This window comes from Chlamydotis macqueenii, chromosome 5 (genome assembly GCF_036417535.1).
Source record: "Chlamydotis macqueenii isolate bChlMac1 chromosome 5, bChlMac1.mat, whole genome shotgun sequence".
Taxonomy (NCBI): Eukaryota; Metazoa; Chordata; class Aves; order Otidiformes; family Otididae; genus Chlamydotis; species Chlamydotis macqueenii.
Window position 1 is genome coordinate 62,291,595 of NC_141560.1, and position 26,319 is coordinate 62,317,913.

Consider the following 26,319-nt stretch of genomic DNA (forward strand, 5'->3'; position numbering starts at 1 on the left):
CAAGCAGGATAAATATAACTTAAAACTGCTTGGTTTGGGCTTGGACAGCTGTCTGTGTTTTAGAACTCATGACAATGAGGGAAGGCTTTTGTAAACTTCCACAAGAATGATCTCTCTAGCCAACAGCTGACTGAGACACATAAAAACAAACTTGTGTTCATTTTTGGGCTCTTCTGCCCCTCTTCCCACCCCAGTTCATATCATGAAGGCACTCTGATGCAAGTCAGCTTTGATTATAACAAAAATTAGTGTAAAAGAATAACAGTCTTGGCTATATTTCATTTACGTGGCTGAGGCAAATAAAATCAGAGTCTTGGTTTGAAGTGGAGAACACCGAAGTAGCAATAGTTCAAGAGGCATATATCTGTTGTACTTGTATGCTATAACTGAAGATTATAGCAATTCTATATACAAACTGCTGAATTAATTGGGAAGCAAGATCAAATTGCAAGACTTAACTAAATTCAGGGGAGAAACATGGTGACCCAGCTTTGCTTCAAAGGTGTGGGATTGCTTAACAGCACAAAGGTGGAGGTGATGCTAGCAATGCAGCTGGACTCCTTTCCAAAGGCATCACTTTCTGGATCATTTAATGCTGAGGAGCAACGTGCCTGTGTCCCAAAGACTAACTTGGTGTGCTGGCACTTCATGTTTGAGAATTTAGTTGATAGAATTAGGGTTATTGTAAAGGAATGTACTACTTGCTCTGTAGTTAGTGTGTAATAAATAAATGACTTGGGGGGGGAAGTAAATAGCAGTATGCTTCTTTCAGTTAACAGGACTGAATGTGCAACCCTCCTATGTTTTACTGATAAACTTCTTTTAATTTCAATCTGTATCCCTTTTTTTCTTTAAAGGAGAAAAAAAATAATTGTAACTTCAACAATGAAAGATAAAAAAAGTTACATTTACAAACTTTGTTAAGTATACTTACTTTCTGCAGTACACCATAAAAAGTAGTTCCAAAACACTTTTAGAACTGGGCGCATTTTCTGGTCAAAGATTATTATTTTGTTGTTGTTCTTGGCATTTACTCTCAAATGCTGAAGTTTTATGGTTTAATTTGAAACAAAATGAGCATAAAGTCACTATAAAGAGTCTTCTGTGAGTTGGTAGTAATGTCCTTAAACAAACCAGTCTTAACTATACTGCTGCTGTAGAATCTCAAATATAACATTCTTCCTTAAGATTCCTTTTCAGAAGGGGTCTACATAGGCAGTTGCCAGCTTAATTTAAATAGCAGCTTATAATCAAAGTTTGTAATAGACAGGCTTTAAACTTGATTTTTCTGGCCTCTGGGATTGACCTTCATTTTAAATAAGCAAAAAACCTGTAACTCTTATATTTTGATGAATAGTATTTTAGGAGGCTATGTGGTTTTAAAGTGAAGTGAAGTATAAACTGTTAGCAGACATTTACTGTTTGATGTGCAAATGCTTAAGGAAATGTTTTACAACTTCCAACTGTTTAAAGTAGAAAAGTAGGTGATGTGCAAACTACAGTGGGAGTTGGTGTTAAATTCTGAAAATCAAGCTGAGATTTAAAGTATACCAGTATTGTAGTTTAGCCCTGCTCAGGACCAAGCTATGCAGTCTCTTGCTCACTCCCCCCACCCTCCAGTGGGACAGGGAGGAGAATTGGTAAAGAAAAGAAGGCAAAACTTGTGGGTTGAGATTGGAAGAAAAAAAAAAAGTTTGAGAGTAACAGAAGAAAACAAAACAGAGATAGAAAACAAACAAACAAAAGCCAGTAACAGAAAATACTGAAGCATGTAATTTACAGTGCAATAGCTTGCAGCAGATCCTGATGCCCAGCTTCCTCCAGAGTAGTAGGAGGCTCCCCTTAGCACCCTCCTCACTTACATACTGAGTGTAAGGTCACATGGGATGGCATGGCCCTTTGGCCAATTTGGGTAAACTATCCCAGCTGTGTCCCCCACCCACAGGTGTCACCAGCTCCACTTCCTCTCCCCGCTCAGGTGAAAATTAACTTAATTCCAGACAGAACTAGGACAACCATACTGGAGTTGTTGCAGAAGTGTGAAATACAGAACCAAGTTTTTAATTATTGCTGAAAATTTCTTCACAAAAATCCCACTCCCACCACCCAACACCACCCTCCCACTCCCCCGCCCCTTCCTGGTAAAGCAGTGTGCAGTAATTTACACTTGCCTCTCATTTTGTTTCTTTAGGTGGATGGATGATGGCCTAGTGAATGATATTACTCCTAAACTGATAGGCGACAGACCTAATACTTACACATATACAAAAGCCTTAGCAGAATATGTAGTACAACAAGAAGGTGCAAAATTGAACACAGCCATTATAAGGCCATCTATTGTTGGTGCTAGCTGGAAGGAGCCTTTTCCTGTAAGTCATTGAGTTTTCACCTTGCCCTCTTGCCTGTAAACTGTAGTACATACTGACAGCCTGTTTATCTAATCTTGGTAGAGGAAATAGTCTTTTAGACTATGAAGTTGGTTTGGTTGCTTCTGGATAATAACTCTGATACAAAGCTGCCAAATACAGTATTCTTATGTGGGAAACTTAGCAATTAATTACTTCTCATCATAGGACAATACATTTCTATCACAATGGGAGATATTATTTCACACTAAATGCATTATTCGTTATTCTCTGTAGCTTCATCTGTTTTTCCCTCTTCAAGATGCTTTGGTATGTTACTAGCTGCAAAAGATGACTAGGAAAACTGGGGACTGCAGGACATAAGGATATTGTGGCTCTGCTTCTTTTAGTCAAACTCTGTAAGATTTGCAGAGGATGACATAAGTTTTATGTGCTGTATGTTATTGATATAGGGCATATATGCTTTCTCCTGTATGGGAGATTGGTGTTGAAATAGCTTCTTCAGTTCAAGACCGCATGTCTCTCAAGCCCTTAAAATCCATATAATTGACTTTGCTTACCTGCTTGAGTATGTACAATGTACATGTCAAACCAGTAAGTATATAGTGTCTAAATACTGTCTTAAGATGAGCAAGAGTGTCTTCTGTTTGAAAAATGAAAAAACTAGTAATCAATAGCAAAATTGCTTACCTGTTTTCTGAATTGCTACAAGTTGGTCTAAAAGTACTTGTAAACTTGAATAGTTTCAACATAAACATACTTACTCAGACAATGACCTGCAGTTTATTGACTAAGAATTAAACTAGTATCTCACTTTGAAAGACCGATGAGAATCTAGAGATCAATCTCTTGTCTAAGTCATAGCAACTTGTTACATCACCAGCTTTTGCTATGGAAGTTCATTTAGAGACATGGAAGTGAATGTCTTTCTCCTCTTTATTCTCTTTTCCCTCCACCCCTTACGCTTGTGAAAATTTGAGAAGTTTTTACTTGAAACTGACTTTAGTGTACTCTAACCAAATCTTTTCCCTCCAACCTGTTCATAATAGGGATGGATTGATAACTTCAATGGACCTAGTGGTCTCTTCATTGCTGTAAGTAATGAATATACTTAATTTTTTTTCTTCCTTTTGGAAGGCAACAAAGCTTCATATGTTTTACTGGTGGGTCTTCTGTCTTTTGTTGTTGTTGTTTTGTTCTTTAAGGCAGGAAAAGGAATTCTTCGAACAATGAGAGCTTCCAACAGTGCAGTAGCAGATCTTGTTCCAGTAGATGTTGTTGTCAATACGACACTGGCCGCAGCCTGGTATTCTGGAGTTAATAGGTATAACAGGTGACAATAGAGAGTACTAAGTGTTTTGAAATGATACCGTGTATTTTAATAAATCAGTCTTCTATTGAACTTCTAATCACTGTCTTGTGGTTCCCCCAGGATACAGGAGTCTAAGGCTCTAACAGCATTAGTCCCTCAAAATGTAACTTCCTTATGCCAAAGAGGAAGACATCGCCTACAGTTACTGTTGTACAAGCTATGCCTGAAAATTCTTTCCTGGGCATTGTTGTAATCAGTACAATCTACATTAATGTAGGTGACGCCTTCTCTGAAAGAAAAGAAGTAGGATACTTAGAGAAAAATACTGGTATATAGGAAGCAAAAAATCTTAACACAGAACTGACACTTTCTGCAAATTATGCTGTTGAGGAAAAGGATAACTTTTTAACTTTGGGTATGTCTTTGGTCTGTGTTCTTTAAAAGGTTGTTTGTCTTCTAACCCGCTTTTTGTCTTTTTCCCTTCAGACCAAGAAATGTCATGGTATATAACTGTACAACGGGTGGCACCAATCCTTTCCACTGGGGTGAAGTTGGTATGCCATGTTTCTTTTTTTAATAAGCTTTAATAGAAAAATAAGATCAAACAATAAAAGCATAGGCTATAATCAGTAGGTCATATTGCATTTTTATTTTAGAAACTACTATAATAGCCATACCTCTCAATTTTGCAGTGTATTTTGCTTTTTCATTATCTTCCATTGTTAATTCTTTCCCTCTGTAGCATTATCATTGTTTCATTTTATTCTTTGTTTGTTTTTTATTCAATTATAACTTAAACTATGGGAGAAGTGAGATTTTTTGTTTGGTGCTGCAATGACTTAACCTTTAGAGTGTAGGTAGTGTGCAGAGAAAAACATTGCTCAGAGGAGCAGTAGTGATGTTGGGTTTAGTGCCAGCTTTACTAAATACATATGGATGAACAGCCCACAATTAGACACTTTGTACATCTGCGTAATTGAGAGGTATGATAATAGTTCAGCACTTGTGCAGCTCTTTGCTGTGTATGACTTAATTGTTGGTTGAGGTGACTTCTTAAAAATATTCTTTTAATCTAGCTACATGAGACTTCAGCTATTCAAATAGAGGGAAAAGTAATCATTGGGACAGTATGGCCACCTATTTTCAACTCTTGGATATCCTGACTAGAATGTAATAAGCATACCAACAGCTTTGTAGTGGTTTTTGTTATAAATAGCAATACAAGCTAACTGGCATGGTAAAGCTGTTTATTAGCATTCAGTTTTTTAGAAATAGTTCTTGCATTCAGATTTTTTTTCTGTTAACTTAAGTGCTAAATCAATTTTCTCTTGACTACTTTCTTCATTATTTTTACTTGCTTTTGGCCATTTTAGTATGTCTGTATTTATAAACCTTGTTGCTTCAGCCAAACTTGGAAGACTCCTAACTTAATTTGTATCGCAATTTGTATCGGGATATTTAAACACTATCTGTAACGACAGCATAAAATTACCAGAGATGATTACAAAGATAGGGTAAATTTCAATGTAACTTTTTAAAGACACTGATCCTGCATATCTGTCATGTACAGAGTTTTCAGGTGTCAGCAGGAGAGTTTCTCACGGAGTCCCATACCAATAACTTTTTTCTTAATGCTTAAATCTGCATAAGTTGTTTAAAAATGTCATCTGAAGAGTATTTCAGATATTTGCAAAGTCCCCAGTCTGTTTTAAAATTATTCTTCACACAAGAGATTAGAATAGCGGCCTTCATGAGATAAAGATGACTATTTAAATAGCTTTACATGCTATATAAAATGAAATTGCTGTGAATTTTTGAAATCAACAATTTCTAAGGTGTAGGGAAGAGGAACAGAAAGAGAAAAGCTACAATAAAATGTGATACTGAAGATGAAGGCATGAAAGACCTCTTGATTATAGTAAGAACCAGTTTAACAGTATTTTACATTAAAACCTTTGACTTTGTAGTTTCCATGGATTGTAGAAGAGTTAGGGTGGCTGTTTTAAATAAAGTACAATATTTACTTCAGTATGTTGAAAAACATTACATTTTACATGGTTATTATCAAAGCTGTTACACAACTTTTTCTTTCTCAGAATACCATGTAATTTCTACTTTCAAGAGGAATCCTCTCGAACAGGCCTTCAGACGGCCCAATGTAAATCTAACTTCCAATCACCTTTTATATCACTACTGGATTGCTGTAAGCCATAAGGCCCCAGCATTCCTATATGATATCTACCTCAGGATTACTGGAAGAAGCCCAAGGTAATGGTGACTAGCTCAGTCTTGTCTGTCCCTCTGACTTTTAAACAAAGCTATGCTTACACTATTATGTATATTGATTATTTAATTTTTTTTTCCTTCACCTGAGTGCTTTGTGACTAAAATTTTTTTTCCTGAGAACAGGTCCTTGAATTCAAAGTGACTTTGAACTTTCTAGCAAAAACAAGGATGTTTTTGTTGGATAGTTTGAGTAGTCAAGGTAAACAGAATTACAGGATCTAGAAAATTATGCTTGTTCTTTAATAAATATTCAAAATATGTTGATCCTTATTTTTTCCTACAGGATACCACGTTAATTTGAATTTCAAGATATATCCATTAGAAGGTGCAGTAAGGCACCCTAACCTTAGTTTACAATCCAACCCCCTCTTGTGTCAATGTTGGACTGCAGTCAGCCATACAATGCCTGCATTTTTGCACGATCTTGTGCTCAGATTGGCAGGTCATAAACCATGGTAAGAAGGACAGGGCTAAAAATATCTTCCTGGTAAGGTGGTGGAGACTTGTGAAGAAAACATGGCATGGGCGCTATCTAGATTTACTAACTATAAGCAATAACAATCCAGTGGTGGCATTTCTAAGAGATTAATGACTGGCTCAACAATGTTGTCCAAGATGCATCTTGGATCAGAATCCTAGTCAGTCATTAAACTCTAGAAAGTGGCTTGCATTAAGATTGTGGTTGCCATTATAAACTGAAAATGGAATGGGTGATGGAGTTAATTGCGGGTTATTCCTGTAGATGATACAACTTGCTCTGGTTTGTATTATCTCAACATTCCATTCAATTTATAATATTTACACTGGTATCTATCTAACTTCTTAAGTGACGAAAAGGGCTTATCTCTGCTAAATAGGCTAAGTTTAAATTATGTAGAAGGAATATAAGATGTCACTTCAATTGGTTTGAGATTTGCCAAGCCATATGATCTTGCATATGTTATGTTTTCAAAAGTATTTGTCTTCAGACTACAAAATCTTCACTGTGGTGACAGTGTACTAACACAAGTGAGTGTTCATTCATTGTCATCTAGTCTAGGTCTGTCTTACAAGGAGGAGAAAAGCTATATAACAGACTTGGCACTGGATCGGTAGATGGAAGCCATGTAAGTGGGTTGTAGGAGAACACTTCTAGGCTGCCTTGGGTTCTGTTGTTCCAAGCCTACTGAATAGTGCAATGTGCACAGCAGCAGTAGTGGCAGGAGGCTGTGCCCATACAGTAATCATCCCGTGTTAAAAAGATGTAAGCTTTTCGGATCAAAAGAAGGTTTTGAATGTACAAGTTCCTAGCTTTTAGGTTCTCTTGGAATTTTAAGTTATTATTAATAAAAACTAATGGAAATTCCCTGACAGACTTCAGGGAAGACTTCATCACTTACTAAAAATAGTTACACTGTAAATATCAGCCTGCTGTCTTTGAAATGGTTAGGAAATAATACTGCCAGAATTCTGTCAGTCTTCAAAAGGTGTCTAGTTTTAGAAGTATTTGACCAGTGGGAGTAAAATAAGGCTGTGAATAATCACATTATTTAGAACATTCTTAACAGTTTTATATTATAACACTGAGAACGTTGAATCTTGTTTTTTCCTTTTTCTGGAGTTCTTACTTGATGTATTTTCTAGCCTGTGAAGTATTATTGATATGATTATTCCTAATTTAGTTTAATGTAACAGTGGGTGGGTGAGTTTCCTATCCTGCACAAGATTTCCAGTTTGGAGGAAAGATGGGAGAATCAACTAAAACAAGCTATTGTTCAGTCACTAAGGTTACTGAAATGCACTTGAAAGAAAAGCTTTTAAGTTTTATATCCATCCCACTTACAGAAATATAGTGTTCATTATTTTTTTTAAAGCATTTTAAAAATGTGAGCGTGCAATATGAGCAGTAGAAGCAAATATATAGATGCAAGCAAGATGTGATGTTAAATCCTAATGGACTTCATGTATTGTTTAATAATACAAGAAATTTGAGAAGTCTTTACTCTTTCTAGTCTTCTGGCTCCAAGTACTCTGAAAGCTGCTTTAACTGATGGCCTGGAGACAGTCATGGTACAGGGATGTACTACTGTTGCTAAGGTCATGCAGTTGACAGAATGGTTTTAATAACTAGGTAGCATGTACTGGAAACTTTCAAAGACTTTAAAACATTATTGCAGATTCTTACACTTAATATAATGCTATTCTGAATGAAGAAGGGCTGGCTTAATCTAAAATGTGACTTTTCCACCAGAAAAACTTGAGCAATATAGTAAAAATGTAGTAAAATCAGCACAAGGAAACTCAAATACTGTGCAAACTTGACTTCACATGGTCAATAGCCTGCCCTCTGAACACAGCGCTGAATCTGAACACATTTCTGCCATCTTTATTGTGTAGAATATAGGAAAAACTCTAAGCAATGAAATTTCTGTATAGGTTTATCTGCAGTGTTGTCATACCATCAAGATACTGTACTGCGACTAAATGAGGAATCTTTAACAAGTGGAAGAAATGGATCAGGCCTATGACTGTTCTGAACTACAGGATTATGTTAATAATAATATAAATCTTCCTGTTCAGGATTTTTTGAGAACTTATCAGAAATTGTTCTGCAATATAAAATTATTCTCTGCACCTCACTTGTGGAAGCAGTATTTTTAGTGAGATGGAATTCTTTTTGTTATGTTTGCATCTAGTTGAAGGTTCTTGAATTTAACATTTCTCTAATAATATTAACAGTTAAGGAAAGGAAGAAATAATGCATATACTATTTCTTCCAAATTTTATAGAGAGAACATGTACAATAAAGATTGGCATATTGAAGATATAATATATTATACTACATGCTTAAAAATTATAGCATTGTGTAATTACATAAATAGCAGTGATAATACTTAGCATCCAAGTTTAAGGATAGTGTTGTCAGTAGCTTGCCATATATACTCTGTGTAACAAAGCTTATTAATTGTCTAATTAATTTTAATATTAGGCATAGTTCTCTCTTGTAACTTTGCATAGTGCTTAGCACAACAGAACCATATTTTATTTAAAAACAATTCAGTATATTTGAAATCCTAAAGCCTTTAAAAATACACACCCAGCAGATCTTTCCAATTAGTCTGGAAGAACAGGATGTGGCATGAAATATTTGAAGTTGTGATTCAGGAATTTCTCCAGCAATTCATTTTTTGTTACTGCTTCTTAGAAAGCTGAAGGGAAAGCGTAGGTTGATGTATGTTATATAAAGGACATAATTTCATATCTGTTATTTCCATTTAAAGCTACTTAAAACTTAATGTGAAGCACCTTTCACATAGTTACCATCTTACAAAGCAGAAATGAGTAAAGAGTACACTTTTATTGAATAGATGGAGATGGTTTTTCCTTTTGGAAGCATGTAAGTTGCACACTTAAAAGAACCACAGAGCTGCTGGAAAGATAAGAATTCCAGTAGTACATTTTACACTTCAAAATTTTGCAGCCAAATGAAAATCTGAACAAAGACAACTCTGAAAGCTTGTCTTACATATTTTAGAGGAATCTTTTTTTTAAAAAAAAAAAAATTAACTGTCTCTAATGCTTATACAGACTTGCCTGTAGATCCACTGAAAGATCAGTCTGTATGCTTTTTGGTCTTGAGACAGTAGGTTATGTGTAAGACTTCTTTAGAATGTAGTCATAGCCTTAAGTCAGGTCGCTTTCAATTGTCTTGTGTAGAAACATGGGTAACTGAATTAATTATTGCTTAAAACTTTTAATTCCTGTGATGTGCTTCTCAAACTGTTGTGATGTATTTTGTGTTAATGGCAGTAAGGACTGCCTAGTAGAGGCTAAATTCTGCTTAGCATCTAGGTGAAAGTCTTGCATGCTTTAGCACTGGCATGCTGACTGCTGCTAATGTTCAGTTCTTCATGATGATCAGCAGGTCTGACTTTTTTTCTGTCTTCAGCTTATGAAGAAGGTGTGATGCAATGCTTGATGTTTTACTGACTGGTTTTGTATGGCTTTAGTATTTATGACTTGTATCCAATGGCTGTCTCTGGAACAACCTTTGAAGTGCGTATTTCAAAACTTCAGGTTGAGAGATAAAGTTCCATTAATGTGTATTCATGCTTTTTTTTTTTTCTTTTGAGTTGTGTGTGTATTCCCATTTGCAGGAGGAATATGGTGCCATTGAAGTTACAAAACTTAGTCTGCCAGAGCTACACAAGTGTCCACTAAATGACACTCATTGCTGACATCTGGGAATATGAGAGACTGTCACCATACTTCTTTTTCTTCTCAAAAAAAAGTGTAGTTTCATGTTGACTTAGTGCAAGCTAACAAGCTGTCCCTGAAAGTGGTCCTCTTCTGCCAAATCTGTAATTGATCTAGCAGTTGAGAGAATGTGGAGAGATCTGATTCTTTTGGCTGATACATCAAGAAACTAACCTTACAAAGAAAAAAATAATTTTCTACTGATGAATTGAATCAGCTGGTTCTGTGGCCAGTCACTAAATCCAATTTGAGTTGGATGGAGGGTAAAAAGATCTACAGCTGAGTTAGAAGAACTCTTTCTAGCCACTTGTGTGTCTTTTTTTTTTTTTTAATTTTGTTTTAGTCAGCTTAGCTGTGCTCTAAAACCATATCCCTAAACAAAGACAGCAAGATTCTCAGCAGAGGTTAGCCTTTACATTATTTTGAATTTAGCTTAGTTTTCTGTTTACAGAAAAGAGCAAAACCAATGCCAGTGGCCAGTAGCAGACTCACAATCTGCACTTTTATAATCAATATTCATTTGCACTCTTCAGTGTTTTGCAGTGGCACAAGTTTTCTTAAACTGTAACAGTTTAAGTACTCTAAATAAAACTCAACTGTTCTTCCAGCTTAGCAGATGAACACAAATTGGGGAGACACAAAAGGGCGAGTCAGCTAAGTTAGATAATCTTAAGACTGTAAGTGGACAGACCTCTGCAAAATCTCTAAGTGCTTAGCCACTGTGGCCTGTTTGGCACTATTTTTATCCAGACACTTTTGCTATGAGGTCTGACTAGTGAGATCGTTGCTTTCCAAGTTTTGAGTTAGTTTCTGAATTTTTTTACTATTATGCTTTTTGTTACGTTCCATTCAGTCTTGTAAGCATAGGATATGCTTTGGATGCACAGTCTATATTCCTAATTATTTCTGAATCAGAGGAACTCTGGTTCAACTCAGCTCCCACTGTTGCCTCCTTGCCCAACTGGTGAAACTATAAACAGGTGTTTGAAACATCTAGAAATGTCTACTAATAAAATTAGCTGGTGGTCTAAAGTTTGAATACAACTCCGAATATAGATTCCTATGGGATTTAAGGAAAAATATTTGTCCTTTTTGTACTGTAGAGATACTGTGTTTCTTCAGCGATCTCTGCAATTTATACTACTGCATTTCATGAGAAGAAAAAGAGGCTATTTTGATATTCTCTTAGATACTGAGATGCCATTATTAGTGACAGTAGGGGACACTAATGTGATGCAAAATGCTTTCTTTACAAGAGTTTCTGGGACAATGTGCTATATCCCTTCTACAAGTATGAATGCATCAAAGCAGCTTTTGGAGAAAAATCATTTGTTTTTACTGCTTATATGAACTTAATTGACAAAACTCACCTTCCAAAAGCCATTTCCTGTTAGTGCTGGGTTGTTCTGCTTTCTTTGCCTTCCTCCCCACACCCTCACTCTGTGGTTAAAATGGTCAGTGTGTCCTGCTGTAAGGATCAAATTGGAAGCAGTTCTGTGAATTGGAAATACCTCAAGCACCCAAAGCAGGAATTCAATAGCATTCAATTATGTGATACTAATTAGTACTTATTAAAATTGAGTGACCATCTCTAGCACTATAACACTTAAAGCAAATTTCTTGTCATAAATGTGGGAACTTTGCATTTCAGACTGAATGACTCGCATTTTTTTGATCCACTTCAGATAGTCTGATAAAAGAGAAACTTGCCCAAATTGATCCTTATAACATAATTTCTCTGTACTCTTAAGTGATGGTTTTGTAAAGTTGCTTCCTCTGCATTATAAGGGATGATGGAAGGTATTTCTGCATATTTTGAAGTAACGTAGAATGGATCACTTAACTATCAGGATCTGCTACAGTCTATCTGTGCCCATAAATATTTTCCTACCCTTTGGCTGCAGAAGCAGTAGAGTTAAGGGGCTAAGCCGTATTTCTGGTAATCTTAAGCCTTGATCTCTTTGTGACCATAATAAACCAGTTTTGGTTTGGTTACAGAGATCTAGTCTTGCACAGTGTGCGGGAAGATCAGGGAAACTTACTCCCTTGCTTGAAGTTGTCATTTCCATGTGTTCTGCACTGTGCAGTCTGACTCTTTGATCAAGTCAAATTGCTCAGTACAGCTAGATATTCCAGTATGCTGAAGTGAAAGGTGTTTTGTATTTGTGTCCTAAAATAAGAGTTACCAACAGAAGACAACATTTTACCATATTTTTTTTTTTTAAGGGAAGAAACTTACTATTGTACTGGGAAGTAGGATTAGGAAAAAAAACCTGTCCTATAATGTCTGATTCTGTATAAAGATTGGACAGCCAAAGTCCACTTTAATAATATGCAGAAACATCCTATTGATCTATTATAACATGCTTTGGGTACAGAGCAGGATGGGGATATGTTAACACAGGAATGCGGGGTTGGAGGGTAAAAAAACTTACAATCTTACTGTCTATTTTTCTTGTTTGAACTAATCTTTACCATTGTAACCTGTACTTCCCATGCCTTGCACTGTAGGATGATGAAAACAATAACACGTCTTCATAAGGCCATGATGTTATTAGAATACTTTACAAGCAATTCTTGGATCTGGAATACTGAAAATATGACTATGCTAATGAACCAGCTAAACCCCCAAGACAAAAAGGCAAGTAGCTGCGTGATGTGCGCACGGGGACTGAAAGTGAAAGATAAGCTCACTGATTTGAGATTGAATAAGGACATGAGCTGCTAATGCTGGTTACTGTAATGCAGAGCTAATTCTAGTATTAACTCAGCGCTGGAGATTCCTGTCACCCTTTCAGTTGTGTCAGGGCTGTGTTTATGAGCTAGATCAGTGACGTGATCAGATATGAGGAAGGGCGGGACCCTCTTGAAGGAGGCCTGATGTAAAAGATGGCTGTCTTTGGAGTGGCCTGACTAATGTTGCCCATATATCATCCAAGCTCTTATGATTTTACCTACACCATGAATAAAACAAGGTTTTACTTCTTGACTACTGTCACTTTTCTGAGGAACAGGAGGTGAGTTTTGAGGGACTTTTTGCTTGGTTTTTACACTAGTAACATCTTTCATATACCCTTCTTATGCTTTGACCAGAGAGCTCATGTATTCAAAGAAATGTAAGTGTAAATTCTCTCACTTCTTTCTGAAGCATGCTCATGCTGTGTGACTGAAACTGCCGCATGCAGGGGGGAAGTGTAACAGAAGCAGGATGATAGAAAAGCCCTGAAGGTTTTTGAGGAAGAACAAAAACTGTTGAGTGCAGATTCTGAGAGTAAGAGTAAATGAAAGAGCTCAAAGGAAAAGTCTTTCCACTGTGTGTGGTTGTTGACTATCTATATGAGTCTCTATTTTTGTGCTCTGTTTACTGTTCTCAAACTAACAGAAACGCGATGTGGCTAGCTGGTTCACCTTGGTGACTAGTGTTGACCAAAGCTATGTTCCTGTCTTGCATGTGTGCCTGTGCTGCCAGATTCCCTCCTCTCCACTCCTCATATGGCTGGGAGTAGTTATGCAAATATTACTGGATTCATTCCAAGTTATTCAAGTTATATTTGTGCAATAGTGAAGCTGTAATGGAAATAGAGTTGTTCCCTTCCCCCTACAATATGTCTCACAGGAAGATACATGTACATATTAAAATAAAGTAGTACTGCAACTGGGATCAATTTTTGCTCCCCACCCCCACAGACATTTAACTGATTTTTAGACTCCCTGTTAATATTCAGCAAGATAAAAATAATGTTACAGTTTTAAAGACTCAAGTTTCCTTGTGTGTTTGGAACAGTTTTGTCATCTTTGAGATGTTTTTCCTGTTCAAGTGTTTTCCAGAATCTAGTTCTAAATAGTAAGAAAAGCTGCTAAACTTATCATAGGATAGTTTGGGTTGGAAGGGACCTTCAAAGGTCATCTAGTCCAACCCCCCTGCAAGGAGCAGGGACATCCCTGACTAGATCAGGTTGCTCAGAGCCTCATCCGGAATGGCCTTGAATGTTTCCAGGGATGGGGCATCCACCACCTCTCTGGGCAACCTGTTCCAGTGTTCCACCACTCTCATTGTAAAAAATTTCTTCCTTATATCAAGTCTGAATCTGCCTTCTTCTATTTTTAAAACTGTTACGCCTCATCCTATCACAGCAGGCCCTGGTGAAGAATTTCTCCCTGTCTTTCCTATAAGCCCCCTTGAGGTACTGGAAGACCGCTATCAGGTCTCCCCGGAGCCTTCTTTTCTTGAGGCTGAACAGCCCTAACTCCCTCAGCCTGTCCTCATGGGAGAGGTGCTCCAGCCCTCTGATCATCTTTGTGGCCTTCCTCTCTGGACCTTCTCCAACTGGTCCACGTCCTTCTTATGTTGGGGGCTCCAGAACTGGACACAGTACTCCAGGTGGGGTTTCACCAGGGCAGAGTAGAGGGGGAGAATCACCTCCCTTGACCTGCTGGCCATGCTTCTTTTGATGCAGCCCAGCATGTGGTTGGCTTTCTGGGCTGCAAGTGTGCATTGTCAGCTCATGTTGAGCTTCTTGTTCCCCAGCACTCCCAAGTCCTTCTCCTCAGGGCTGCTCTCAATCTGTTCTCTGCCCAGTCTGTATTTCTGCCTGGGATTGCCCCATTCCACGCAGGACCTTGCACTTGGCCTGGCTGAACTTCATGAGGTTGGCACGGGCCCACCTCTCCAGCCTGTCAAGGTCCCTCTGGATGGCATCCCTCCCTTCCAGCATATCGAGGGTGCCAATACACTCTGTGCACCACACAGTGCACCCTCAGCAAGTTTGACACCAAACTATCCCACTGTCCATGTTCCCAACAAATACGTTAAACAGGGGTAGTCCACATTGGAAATAAAATAGCTTTTAGTAATTCTTGTGTGGGGAGGATTTCCATCCCTTTCCCTCTCTCACCTCACCCCTTGCAACTTCAGTTAGGAAAGGTTTAAAAAACAAAACCAAAATAACCCCAGAGCTTTGGCCTCTTAGTATTTTCAAATAGTTGAACTTTCAAGAAGATGTGCATACAGAATAAAGAACTGGTTGAAATAATGGTTGAAACTTTACTTTCTTTACTTCTACTTTCTTGCTATGATTATATATTATGGAAAATAAAGTTTAATTGAGAGATTCTGATAACTTTACCACTACTGGAAGGCTGTTTAGTATGTATCTGTTATCATGACTAGAACTACATGCTGACCTTGAACTTACAAACAATGCTGAATTACAAAGACTCACTGTGAGGGATTGTCTTCAGAACTGTAATGGGTTTATTTTTCATCATATCTTATAACACACCTGCCATGCTGTTAAGCAGCTTATTTGGAAGCATGGACTTAGTGTATGTATAACAACTTTTAAAGCTGGATACAATTTCACTGCACAAAACTGTTTACTTGTCCCTTGTTCCTATAATGATCTTGCTTATTCTTTTACTTAAAACAAAATTGGCGGAGTTAAAAACCTACTAGGAAAATGTTATTTATTGGACTTAAACAGCTGTAGAATCTTGATATGAGGAATTCAATACATCAGTGAAGAACTTGAGTTATGAATTCACCTTAGTAACTTCCTCTCCTGAGGAAGATACGCGCATAGTTCTTTCTACAATAGCTGTACAACTATAAGAACAGGTAAAAGAACTCTGCATTTATCAAACAGTGAACTTGGCATAGAACAGTGTTTATTCTGTAACATATTAGACTTTATTTTATTGCTTTAAAATGAAACAACATAATAGGAAATAGTTATTTCTGAAGTGGAATTCCTTACAGACAAATTAAATGGGAAAGCAGTGCACTTAAAGTTGAAGGGAAGACTTACTCTTGAGGAGGAAAAATAAGGCCTGAAATGATTGAAATTTGCGAGAGATGGTATAAGAAGCCGGTAGTTGAGTCAGAAAAGGGATATAAATCTGGATCATTTTTATGATTAAGGACAAGATAACCTTCATGAAAGACAATTTGGAATTATCTGGTTATAAAGGCATTTATTATTTTCCTTTAAAATGTTATATATAGCAGGTGAATTTTTAGGCAATTAACAGTGAAAGCTTTTATTTTATGCAGACGTTTAATTTTGATGTTCGACAACTACATTGGGCAGAATACATGGAAAATTACTGCATGGGAACCAAGAAATACGTACTGAATGAAGAAATGTCTGGCCTCCCTGCAGCTAGGAAGCACTTGAATAAGTAAGTATAATTTTATTATTTTCCTCTGCTTATATTTTCTGTGTTTTCCTGCTATTATTAAGTTTTGCTTTTCTCTGTTATGACTTAATTGTTCTGGAGAACCTGTTTAGGTTCTCCAGAATTCTTTTGTTCCGGTCCAGCGATCTGAAGAGTTTTCTGAAGAAGTCAGATTACACCTTTCTTGTTTTATTTGTTGGTCCTGAGTTGCTTTCAGCATTAATAGTTACTGTATTAGTCTGGGATTGTGGTTGTAGCTCTGATCACTAGCGTATATTGTAATTCAGGTTTCTGATTTTACCCAAGTATCCCTTGGAAGGTAAAAAGGTGCACAGTAACACAAGGTCAGAATGGCTTGTTCGGTTGAGGAGATTTGATAAACAATAGTTGTGTCTTCTGGGAATGTGATCTTTTGAAGTAGGTGAGTAAATGGACATAGACACTCCACCTTGGAGGAGGAAACTTTAATGTTGGTTCTCTAAGATGATTCTTAGCCTTGTATCTGTGGCTTATCTCCTCCAATTTGAATGCAGTGTTACTGTCCAGAATTTTACTGGCACAGTTGCACTTGTTTTTGTTCTTGGCTGATTCATAATGCAGTTGTGTACTTCTTGATTTGTCCCTTTAAAGAGTGAAATAAGTGATTAATCTTGTTCAGCGATACTACTTCACATCTGCTGTCCTGATAGCAAAAAGAGAAGTGATCTGGGTTGTTACTTGTGTCATCCTTCTGAAGACAAGGATTTGCAGTTGTAGAGAGGATTGGCATGATATGTTACAGTCTCAAATATACTTTTGAAAGATGATAGTCTTTTCTAATGATGGAGATAGCTGAAGTGTACCCTTCTGATTAGGATTTTTTGTCAAATAGAAAAATGGGCTATAGTAATATCCAGCCTACCTGTAAAACAAGATAAGGACAGTGAGTATTTCCTTACAAAGAGCTGCCTTTAAATACAAATTGTCTACCGAACCAGAGAAAGTGCTCTTTTTCTAAGAAATCTGAGCAAATTCTGGTTCCCGTCTGTCTTGAAGCATCCATGTTTACATGCGAGAAGTTTGCTAAAAGTCATAGTTGCCCTAAAAGGACATTTAGTTCCTTCAAATCTTTAAGTACAGTTCCCTGAGAAGGAATGAGTTTAAACTGCAGTGAAGACTCCAGGCTTTGTAGCTGGAAAATCCTATGACAGAGAGACTTTTTTTTTTTTTGGTTTGTGGTTTTTGTTTGGTTTTTTTGTCAGTGGCAGTTGGAATTATTTCTACATATATATGAAGTTTTAAATACATAGAGGAGGGGAGTTCATAGTATTAAGTATTGGGATGGATAGCAGCCTTCTATAGGTAAGTTACTGTGTGTGTGACTTTGGCTTTGAGGCTTCCATCAAGAAGCTATAGAGAAGTACATGTGGTTAGCTACAGGGCTGGCTCTGCTCCTTAGTTTCCACTTTTCAGCAGCAAACTATGGAAAAGCCTTCTCTGTTTGGTCCTTTGCTTATCAGCTTACTTCCCTTGTTCACTTAATGCCACTCATGTATCTTGAGATGAGTAGATGAACAAATACAATTGTACATTAGCAGTTAACTTTTAGTGTTCTTTTTTTCCTGTATGTCTTGGTACCTTGGCTTTTAATTATTTCTTTTGTTTTTCCTTAGGTTAAGGAATATACGCTATGGCTTCAATACAGTTCTTGTGATCCTGATCTGGCGTATCTTTATTGCAAGATCACAAATGGCAAGAAATATCTGGTACTTTGTGGTTAGTCTGTGTTACAAGTTCCTCTCCTACTTCAGAGCCTCCAGTACTATGAGATACTGAAGAAGAGAATTTAGCATTAAGGACATCTATGCATATGGTGGTCTAACTGCACAAAGCCTGTAACATGTAATCATCTCACATTTTGTAAAAGCATAATTTCATCTTAAAATTGGAGTGCAAAATACACGGTATGGTATATGTAATGTTAGTTGTTTATCTTCCTGGAAACAGAAAATAAAATGGTCAAGTGCCAGGTTGAATTGGCATTAGACAAGCATTTAAATAACTTTAACTCATTGACCTGGGGAAAATATTTTAGACCACTGACCAACATAACTGTGCAATTTGGAACGTGTTTGACTGAAATCTGCCTTAACATGATATTTTTTTTTCTTCTAAGTTTTACTCCATATTAAGCAAGATAAATATTGACTTAGTAGTTGCTGTAGACCTATTTATTTGAAATTATTCTAAATTACAGAGAGTTTTACAAGTTGCAAAAATGTATAAATAATGGTGGTAAATGATGGTGGATCTCCTAAAAAAAAAAAAAAAAAACAAACCCAAACCTATTTGAGGACTTTTGTAACTTGTCTTTACTTTTTGCCACTTCTTCCCTTCTCAAAGTAGGGATGCAACAATGGTGCCTACTTTGTTTTAACAGAAAAAAAAAAAAAGAAAAAAAAAAAACACAAATCCACAAAACACAAAAACCTCAACCTCCCTTAATTACTGAAAGGCATTTTATCTGATCTGGTCTTCAGAAATCATTTAGCAGTTCAGTTCTGTGCTTGAAACTGGCTGCATTCAACTTGCATTTATGTCAGCATTTGTCTCACTGAAAGCAGAATTGATCCTGTCATTGAGTAGATAAAAGGAAATGTAACCCTGAGGGGGCAAAAATAGTCATTGACCATCCCCTTTTTTAATGATTTTTATTGAGAACACAGAGCCAGCACTTGATTATTACACTTCTGACTTCAAAAAGTAAATGTATTTGAAAGGAATTTATTATGCTTAGTTGCTATTTATATTACTGGTAATACTAGCTGGACAAAGTATAGGCTTTCTTTAAGAGATATACCTGTTTTTTAAATTCTAAGCAATGTTAGCAAATACTTAATGAATTAATATTTTTTAAATCTGAGCTGTGAAACTTGATGCATGAACAACACCAATACATAAGCACACTTTCTTATCCCTGCCCCAATAAAACATCATTTCACTGGGCAAGCAGAGCAAAATGCACCTTGCTTCAAAATGAAAGTACGTTAACAATTCTTCCATCTATCTTTTATCTTAAATTATTAGGTTTAAATCTGAAGAAATCTGTTCTTTCCTGCATGTTACTTTATTTCAGTAGGGAAAACATTTGTAAAAGTAACAAGTTGTAAGAAAAGATTGAATCCCTGTTTAAGGCAATACATGAAGATCCCTTTATGTTTTGGTGGCACAGAATTCTATCTGAGAACACTGTTCCTGTAATTGATGCACTGACCAGCACCCTTGCCCAGTGTTTGTTCATTAAAATCAGTTTATACTGATATACATTAATATCAGTTTATACTGATGAATATGTTCTCGAATCTGCTTGGAAAGGCAAATACTTAATTACAGAAGAGCTATATGACACTTGCCCTTGGTAGTTTTTTGTCCTATTTGAATTAAGTATGTAAAGAACTTATTTTGCTATTCTTGTGAAAATTATTACTTTAAAGAGAACACCTTTCATGCAGGTGTATATCTCATTTTGAAAAGATAATGGCTTCCTTGCTGAAGCTAAATATTCTGTAGTAAGTAGTTAAGCTGTAATTCCTTTTTAAAATTACCTGTGTATATATAAAGCTAGTGATGAAAAGCCTAAATGGTCTAGGACCACACCTTGTGTGAGAGACCTTTGACTGCAGCTGAAAATAAATTATGGCTTCTGTGAATGAAGATGTTACACTTTAACAAATACATTAGGTGTATTACATTTTTAGTTGCCTCTCCAAGTATCTTACTAGATCTGAAATTATGCTTAAGCATTCCTGCATTGTAGATTTTTTTTTTTCCCAGAGGTGCCTACTATCCAATGACACCCCTTGTCCCATGTTGGCATGTGGCTGAAGTTTGCAAAAGACAGATGCATCATGTTCTGAAAATGATTCTGTGAAGCAATTCACTTATGAATTTTGGTTGTTTATAACTATTGTACATTATACTTTTGAGTTGTTAATACTGAGAACTGTGAAGCCGATGAATTGATTATTTCTGGTCCAAAACACTGCGTAGAAATCTATTCTTTTGAATAAATAACAAGAAGAGGATTACTTTCAACGTAAGGATATTGAACCTCTACTCTTTAAACAATTGCCAATTTAGAAACCCAATTTTTTTCTCCTCTTTTGGAAGCTGTGGTTCTGTGCACTATCGGTATCTTACACAAATACTTCAGTCATCCCTTTTAACTGACAATAGATTTGGTGTCACACTTATTACATTAGTTTTGTCACTTCCTGGGGTCAGTCTGAAATTCTATCTGAAACTATTGGGATTTTTTCCATATCAGTACTCTGTTCTCTTGCAGTTCTTAATACCAGTATTTGTGCATAACGGATGTTGATTAAAAATATACTGGAACTATATTTTGATATAGCAATCTAGACTTACTCTTCTGACTAGCAAGTTACAGGAGGTATTCCAGTTGGTTAAACAGGAAGAGCAGTCTGAAACAGCATGATCACTTAACAATTACTGGTATTTAAATTTGGGACCAGGAAAAAAATTACATTTTCCTGTAATGTTTTTCTCTGCTGTAGGAACAGATATTTGGAAACAAATGCTAAATCCGCGAGCTTTTATAAGACATAAACAGAAATATTGGGTGCCTTTGTTTGTAAACCAAAAAATAAACAAATCCCTTGAAAGTGTTGTTAGTGTTTATTGTATTTTTGCATGGTTTTAATCTAATTTGTGGAAGGTATCTAGATAGTGTAAATGCCATCTTAATAATATACTTTGTTCCTTTGTGAGAAACTTTGAAAATCAAGTTAATGACTAATACTGCATTAAAACAAACAAACAAACAAACAAAAACCCCACCACTAAAACAGGGCAACCTTCAGAATCACAAAATAAAAAACAACAAAAAAAACCAAACAAAAAACCACAAACAAACAAAAAACAAAAAACAAAAACAAAAACCTCCACAATCTAAACCTTCATGGAGTGATATTGAAACACTTGGTGAAGCATACTTGGTCATAGTGACTTTCTTGTATGTCAGCTTTCTCCTTGCTGTCATTGCCTGTTCATTTGTAGTATTAGTTTCAAATGTACTTAAATAGATGGGTGCTTTTTCATATGTTTTAAAAGGGTATTGTGGTTTGCAGTAGCTTTTGGATTAACATTTCAAGGAATTGCAAGCAGCTACAGCTATTTGTAGTATCTGTGTTTTATGGTGGGGGAGGAAAAGGTAGCATTAAATTAGTGCATCACCAAGATGGCCTGTTTTGTTTTGGTTTTAACCTCAGTTTCTTGGAATGTTCAGACTTCATGAGTTCCTTCTTTTATCCAGAATATAGTTGTAGAAGTGATGCATGATCTGTAAGCTGTGGAGTGGGGTTCTACCAGCTTTAAAGTATAACCTTTCCTTTACTTGACTTTAAGACTTAAACTACCAAATATAGATGGGTTTTGTTGGTTTCTTTAGTTGATTCAAAACTGGAAGTAAGGAACAAGAAAAAAAAATTAACATGTTATCCCTTATGTGTCTTGTGCTGTTAAACATTTTGCCTTTTCTTCATAGTACAGCATTACATCATGCATTGTTAAAAAAACCAACAGGTTTATAGAGGTAACTTAGATCTGAGAAGTACCCTGCACAGAGCTGGGAAGTATAACTTTTTATGATATTTTTCCATATTTCACAGTCTGCTGAGCAGACTTTAAAACAGAAATGAAGAAAGTCACCAAAGAATGGCTACTCTGGAGAAATGTAAGTGAATTGCTTTAAAGTGTGTTGTTGCTGTTTGTCAGTCTTTTAGTGCTGAAGTATATGCAATTTATTTTGTCTAGCCTGGTGACATTCACTGTGTGTTTGAGTAAATCTGTAGAAACTGTGAAATAGTTCCAATGGAGCCGATATCACTTGTCTGCTCTTACTTTTAATATGTGCTGTACCATCATAAATTTAGAAATGAAGGTTGACAGGTCTCATCTAGCACTTTAAATTCTAGGTTTTCTTGCTGTCTTTCTAGAGTATTCTTCAGATCTTCAGATAACTCTGTCCTCCTTTCTGTCTGCAGATGACTGCAAGTTAAAGGTTACTTAACCAAACTGTGAGCTGCTTCTCTGCCATCTCAAACTAAATTTAACCCTGCTTCCACTTTCAAGATATTTATAAATGCTTTCCTCCTTAATGTTGTCTTAGTACTTTTCTTCAGTGCAGAGTTGACATTCACTTTGGCTTTCCCTGCTCTGAAACAAATATGACTCACTGATAGATAATTAGTAATTATGCAACTGTCTTTTCTGGAGTACGGAACAATGACAGCTTTGAGCAGCTTTTATTCTTACTCTGAGAAGCAAGAGAAACTGTGACTAATTGGTAAAGCAAAAGTTCCAACACATTAATGCAGTGAATAAAATTGGAATTCTTAGAGTCATGGGCTCTAGGTGGGGTGAATCAAACTTTTTGACTCTTGATTCAGTTACATCTATTAACCACAAATGTAGTGATCGTTACCAGAAGCTTTTAATTTTGTTCTGAGTTGCTAACACCTTTCAGAATGGTAGTTCTGTAGCCACTGTCACTTCCAAAAGATTAATATCCTGACATGTAGGAGCAAGGCTTCTTTTGCTCCTTCGTAAGCATATGAAAAAACTAAAGTATGAATGTATCAGAAGATTCTTTGAAATGAAAAAATTAAAACCACCACTTGGTTAAAACTTTCTGGGATGTAGAATGAACATTAAATCTTAAATTACCCTTGCCTTGTATGGTAGGAGTTTCTGCTACATCTTCTGTGTATGCCCTATCTCTGCTGTAGGAACAGCAAATTAGTCTACCACCAGGCATGTGAAAAACTATTTTTTATATTCTTGTTTTAATCAACAGACATCTGATTTGCCACTTAAATGAAAATGATTTGGTACTTAGCCACTATTAACTTCTGTATATCGTGTCAGACTTAATCCAGATTCACTTCTCACTTAATGTACTCTCCTAGGACAATGCTTATTCAGCTTAAAGATTCTGATTCAGTTTGGAGAGGGACAGCAGCTAAATTGCTGTTTGGAATATTGCTGGATCTATATGATGTAGAGTCTCTGGAAGATGAGGTTTTCTTTGTGATTTACAGGATGGAAATCTGGCAAGTTAAGTTATTTTTACATGTCAGGAAGTGCAGCAGTATCTCCCACAAATACACATTAATCACTCCCACTCTGTTCAAATAGGCTTTAAAAAATTTCTTGTACTTCAAGGAGGTAATTAATTTTGAACAAATTGCATAGGCTAGAACAACAGGACTTGGTAGCTACTGTTAAGTCCTTAGCAGAAAGAATGGAAATTTCCTGATCCACTTGCTGTGCTATACAATTTTTTGCTTCATGTTCCTGTAAGGACTTATTTGATGTGCTTAATTTTTAAGTTCTACTGAAGTTAATAGTTACGTATAATTCTCTACTTATGTGAAATTACATTTACTTTGAGAGACACTAGTTGGTTTTTGTTTGCCTGTATCATTCAAACCCATCTTATCTTTCCTATTTCATAAAGGCTCTCCCAATGTAGGTCAGAGACCTGCTACTTGTTCCGTAAAGCACACAGCACACACTTTCAGAATCTTGTGCCTGGTAACTAGGGTAAAGATTCAAGTCTGCTTCAGGCCAGAGTAGCACAATCCTCCTGAAGCTGTTGAGCTTTCACTAAGTAACTGTGAATAACATACGCTATTCTGACAGTTAATGCAGCCTTCTCCAAGCCTGCAAGTGAAACAGCTCTCTTGCAAATACAATAGAGAAAGACCCATAAACTGATTTCCCCAGCATTCTGTTTGTTTGCTGGCAGAGCACTTGCCTATAATCAGCTCTGTAACACAGTCTAATGTAGGACTCATAATAATCACCATTTCCCTCCGTATCATGTTGCAAGAGCAACAATCCAGTAGGGTACTTCCATGTTTGGGCCTTAGGTTTAATCTCCTCTTGCTGAAGGGGCCTTTTTAAAAGGAAGACCAGAGCTCTAGATGTAACTATGCTTTACTAAGACCTGGTATGTTTGGAATATTTTATGGCAGGTTAGTTTGCACTGAGCAAACAAACACCTAAAAAGGGTTGGCTCCTTTGTTTTCCTCCTCCACCCAGATGCTACCATTGGTTCCTCTGCTCTTGCCACGTGCTCAACTGATTGTAGTTGTAATGCTAGGCCTCTTGAGACTTAAAAGATTGTATGCTTTTGTCTGTAAACACTTAATTAAATGCCAGGCACTGTAATTTTCTTAAAAAAGCAGAGTGGCCATTTCCCTAATATCTAAGTTTTGATTCTTGGGAACAGATGAAAAGCTTCTCATTCTCCTGTGACAGCAAGTATCAGTCTAAACTATGCACTTGTAAGGTTACTTAGCGAGCAGGGTGTCTCTCACCCCTTTTCAATCCATGTGTGTATTTTAAGCCACAACTAACCTTTCCTTGACAGTGACACCTGTGGTTTTCCTCTGTTAAATATTAATTTGGAAAGAAAAACATGCAAGGTAACTTCCACTCTTTGTGACTCTAATTTAAAACCAAGTCTATCCATTTTTAATAGGAATGTGCTGCACTTAGCCTAGTAAGTAATCTTCTGGATGAAATAGCTACTTCTGTGCTGGTTTCTGCATTTCAGAGCCAGGAGGTGCTTAGCACCTACATAGGAGTTCAAAGAGCATGAAATGTGACTTGAAATTCTACAGAACATTAGATGGCTGAAGATCTATTGGAGAGTAAGTCCCCAAAATTATTCTGTGCAGGCTTTCATTGAAGCAATCCTCTCTGGTTAGAGAGAAGCAGTGAACAGTTCCTTTTTTTAAATATTAAGTTATCTCACTGTTATATCAGTCTCTACTATTATTGTAGGTAAAGAGGTAGGAAATAGTAGCTACGTCTGAATTAATGAACTAAAATATTTTTTTATCAGACTTGATAAAAGGAGAAGTACTGGAAAGATTTAGAGCCATGGAATATAGAAGCAGTTGGTGCTTTTCTCTTTAAAGGATGTGCTAATACTTATCCAATAACCTTACTTGTAATTAGAACTTTACTGTAACTTTTCTAAGCAAAAAATGTGAAGACCCATAAAGCAAGTGCAAAAAAAAAAGTTAGCTCTTCTTGGCTCTTTCTTTCTTTCTTTCTTTCTTTTTTTTTTTTTTTTTTTTTTTTTTTAGAATTAAATGCAATCTTGTAACTTTAGTCATTCTGTTGGAAACTCATGGGTTTTGTGCTCTTCTTGTTTGTCTTTTGTTGAAATGTCAGGAGTTGTTACCCTGGGTGCCAGCAGTGATCGCTGTAGTTGGTGTGGAAGCTGAATGAGGAATCTGGAAACAGAAACAGATGCTCCCTTCACTCATGGTAGCTTTACAGGTGCCTGGCATGCAGGTCTAGTTATTAACCTTTTCATGACAAGCATCTTTTAGGGTAAGTTGGATATGTGGTGACATGGTAAGATAGCTTGCCTGAAAGGGCCATTTCTTCAGGCACTCAAAAAAAAAAAAAATTTAAAAAAACAACTTTCTAAATCTTGAGGTGTTGTCACCACATCAAAATGTTTTGTTTCAGGTTTTTTTTTTTGCATTTTCTTTTAGAAAGCCATTAAAACATGACAAGTGAAGATGATTACTTGCATCTTGATGAATTATTATAATCTTTAAAGCATGAAATCTGCTTACAGGTCATCTTTCTCTTAATTCCTCTTCCCACCTATGAAACATTAGGTGGCTCCTATTTTTAGATCACCTTCTTACAAACCTGGGTGAGAGAGTTTAGAACAGGTAGTCATTTGCAGAAAGACCCAGCTGCTGCACATTAACTGCTTGAGGCTTTGGAGTAGGTGAAGAACTTGGGCCTCAAGTGATGCTGAAAGAATGGGCTCGCACCACTTTAAACTGACTGCACCTGCTGTTAGTCTTTCTGCCCAATTTGTCTTCAGTTTGTTTCGTAGGATTTTCA

General features: G+C 36.5%; 1 protein-coding gene across 2 annotated transcripts in view; it reads left to right on the top strand.

The window, feature by feature from the left end:
• FAR1 (fatty acyl-CoA reductase 1) overlaps positions 1-18,990 on the top strand; it is a 38,151-nt gene extending 19,161 nt beyond the window's left edge. Inside the window, exons 5-12 of one of the 2 annotated variants that reach the window (XM_086748381.1) lie at positions 2,192-2,369; positions 3,416-3,460; positions 3,572-3,699; positions 4,165-4,232; positions 5,775-5,946; positions 12,712-12,841; positions 16,253-16,380; positions 18,030-18,990. In XM_086748381.1, the coding sequence (XP_086604507.1) occupies positions 2,192-2,369; positions 3,416-3,460; positions 3,572-3,699; positions 4,165-4,232; positions 5,775-5,946; positions 12,712-12,841; positions 16,253-16,380; positions 18,030-18,192 (1,012 nt within the window). In that variant the 3' untranslated portion in view covers positions 18,193-18,990. The remainder of the gene's footprint in view (positions 1-2,191; positions 2,370-3,415; positions 3,461-3,571; positions 3,700-4,164; positions 4,233-5,774; positions 5,947-12,711; positions 12,842-16,252; positions 16,381-18,029) is intronic. The other variant, XM_086748383.1, reaches the window with a different exon arrangement.
• The last annotated feature ends 7,329 nt before the right edge of the window (positions 18,991-26,319 follow it).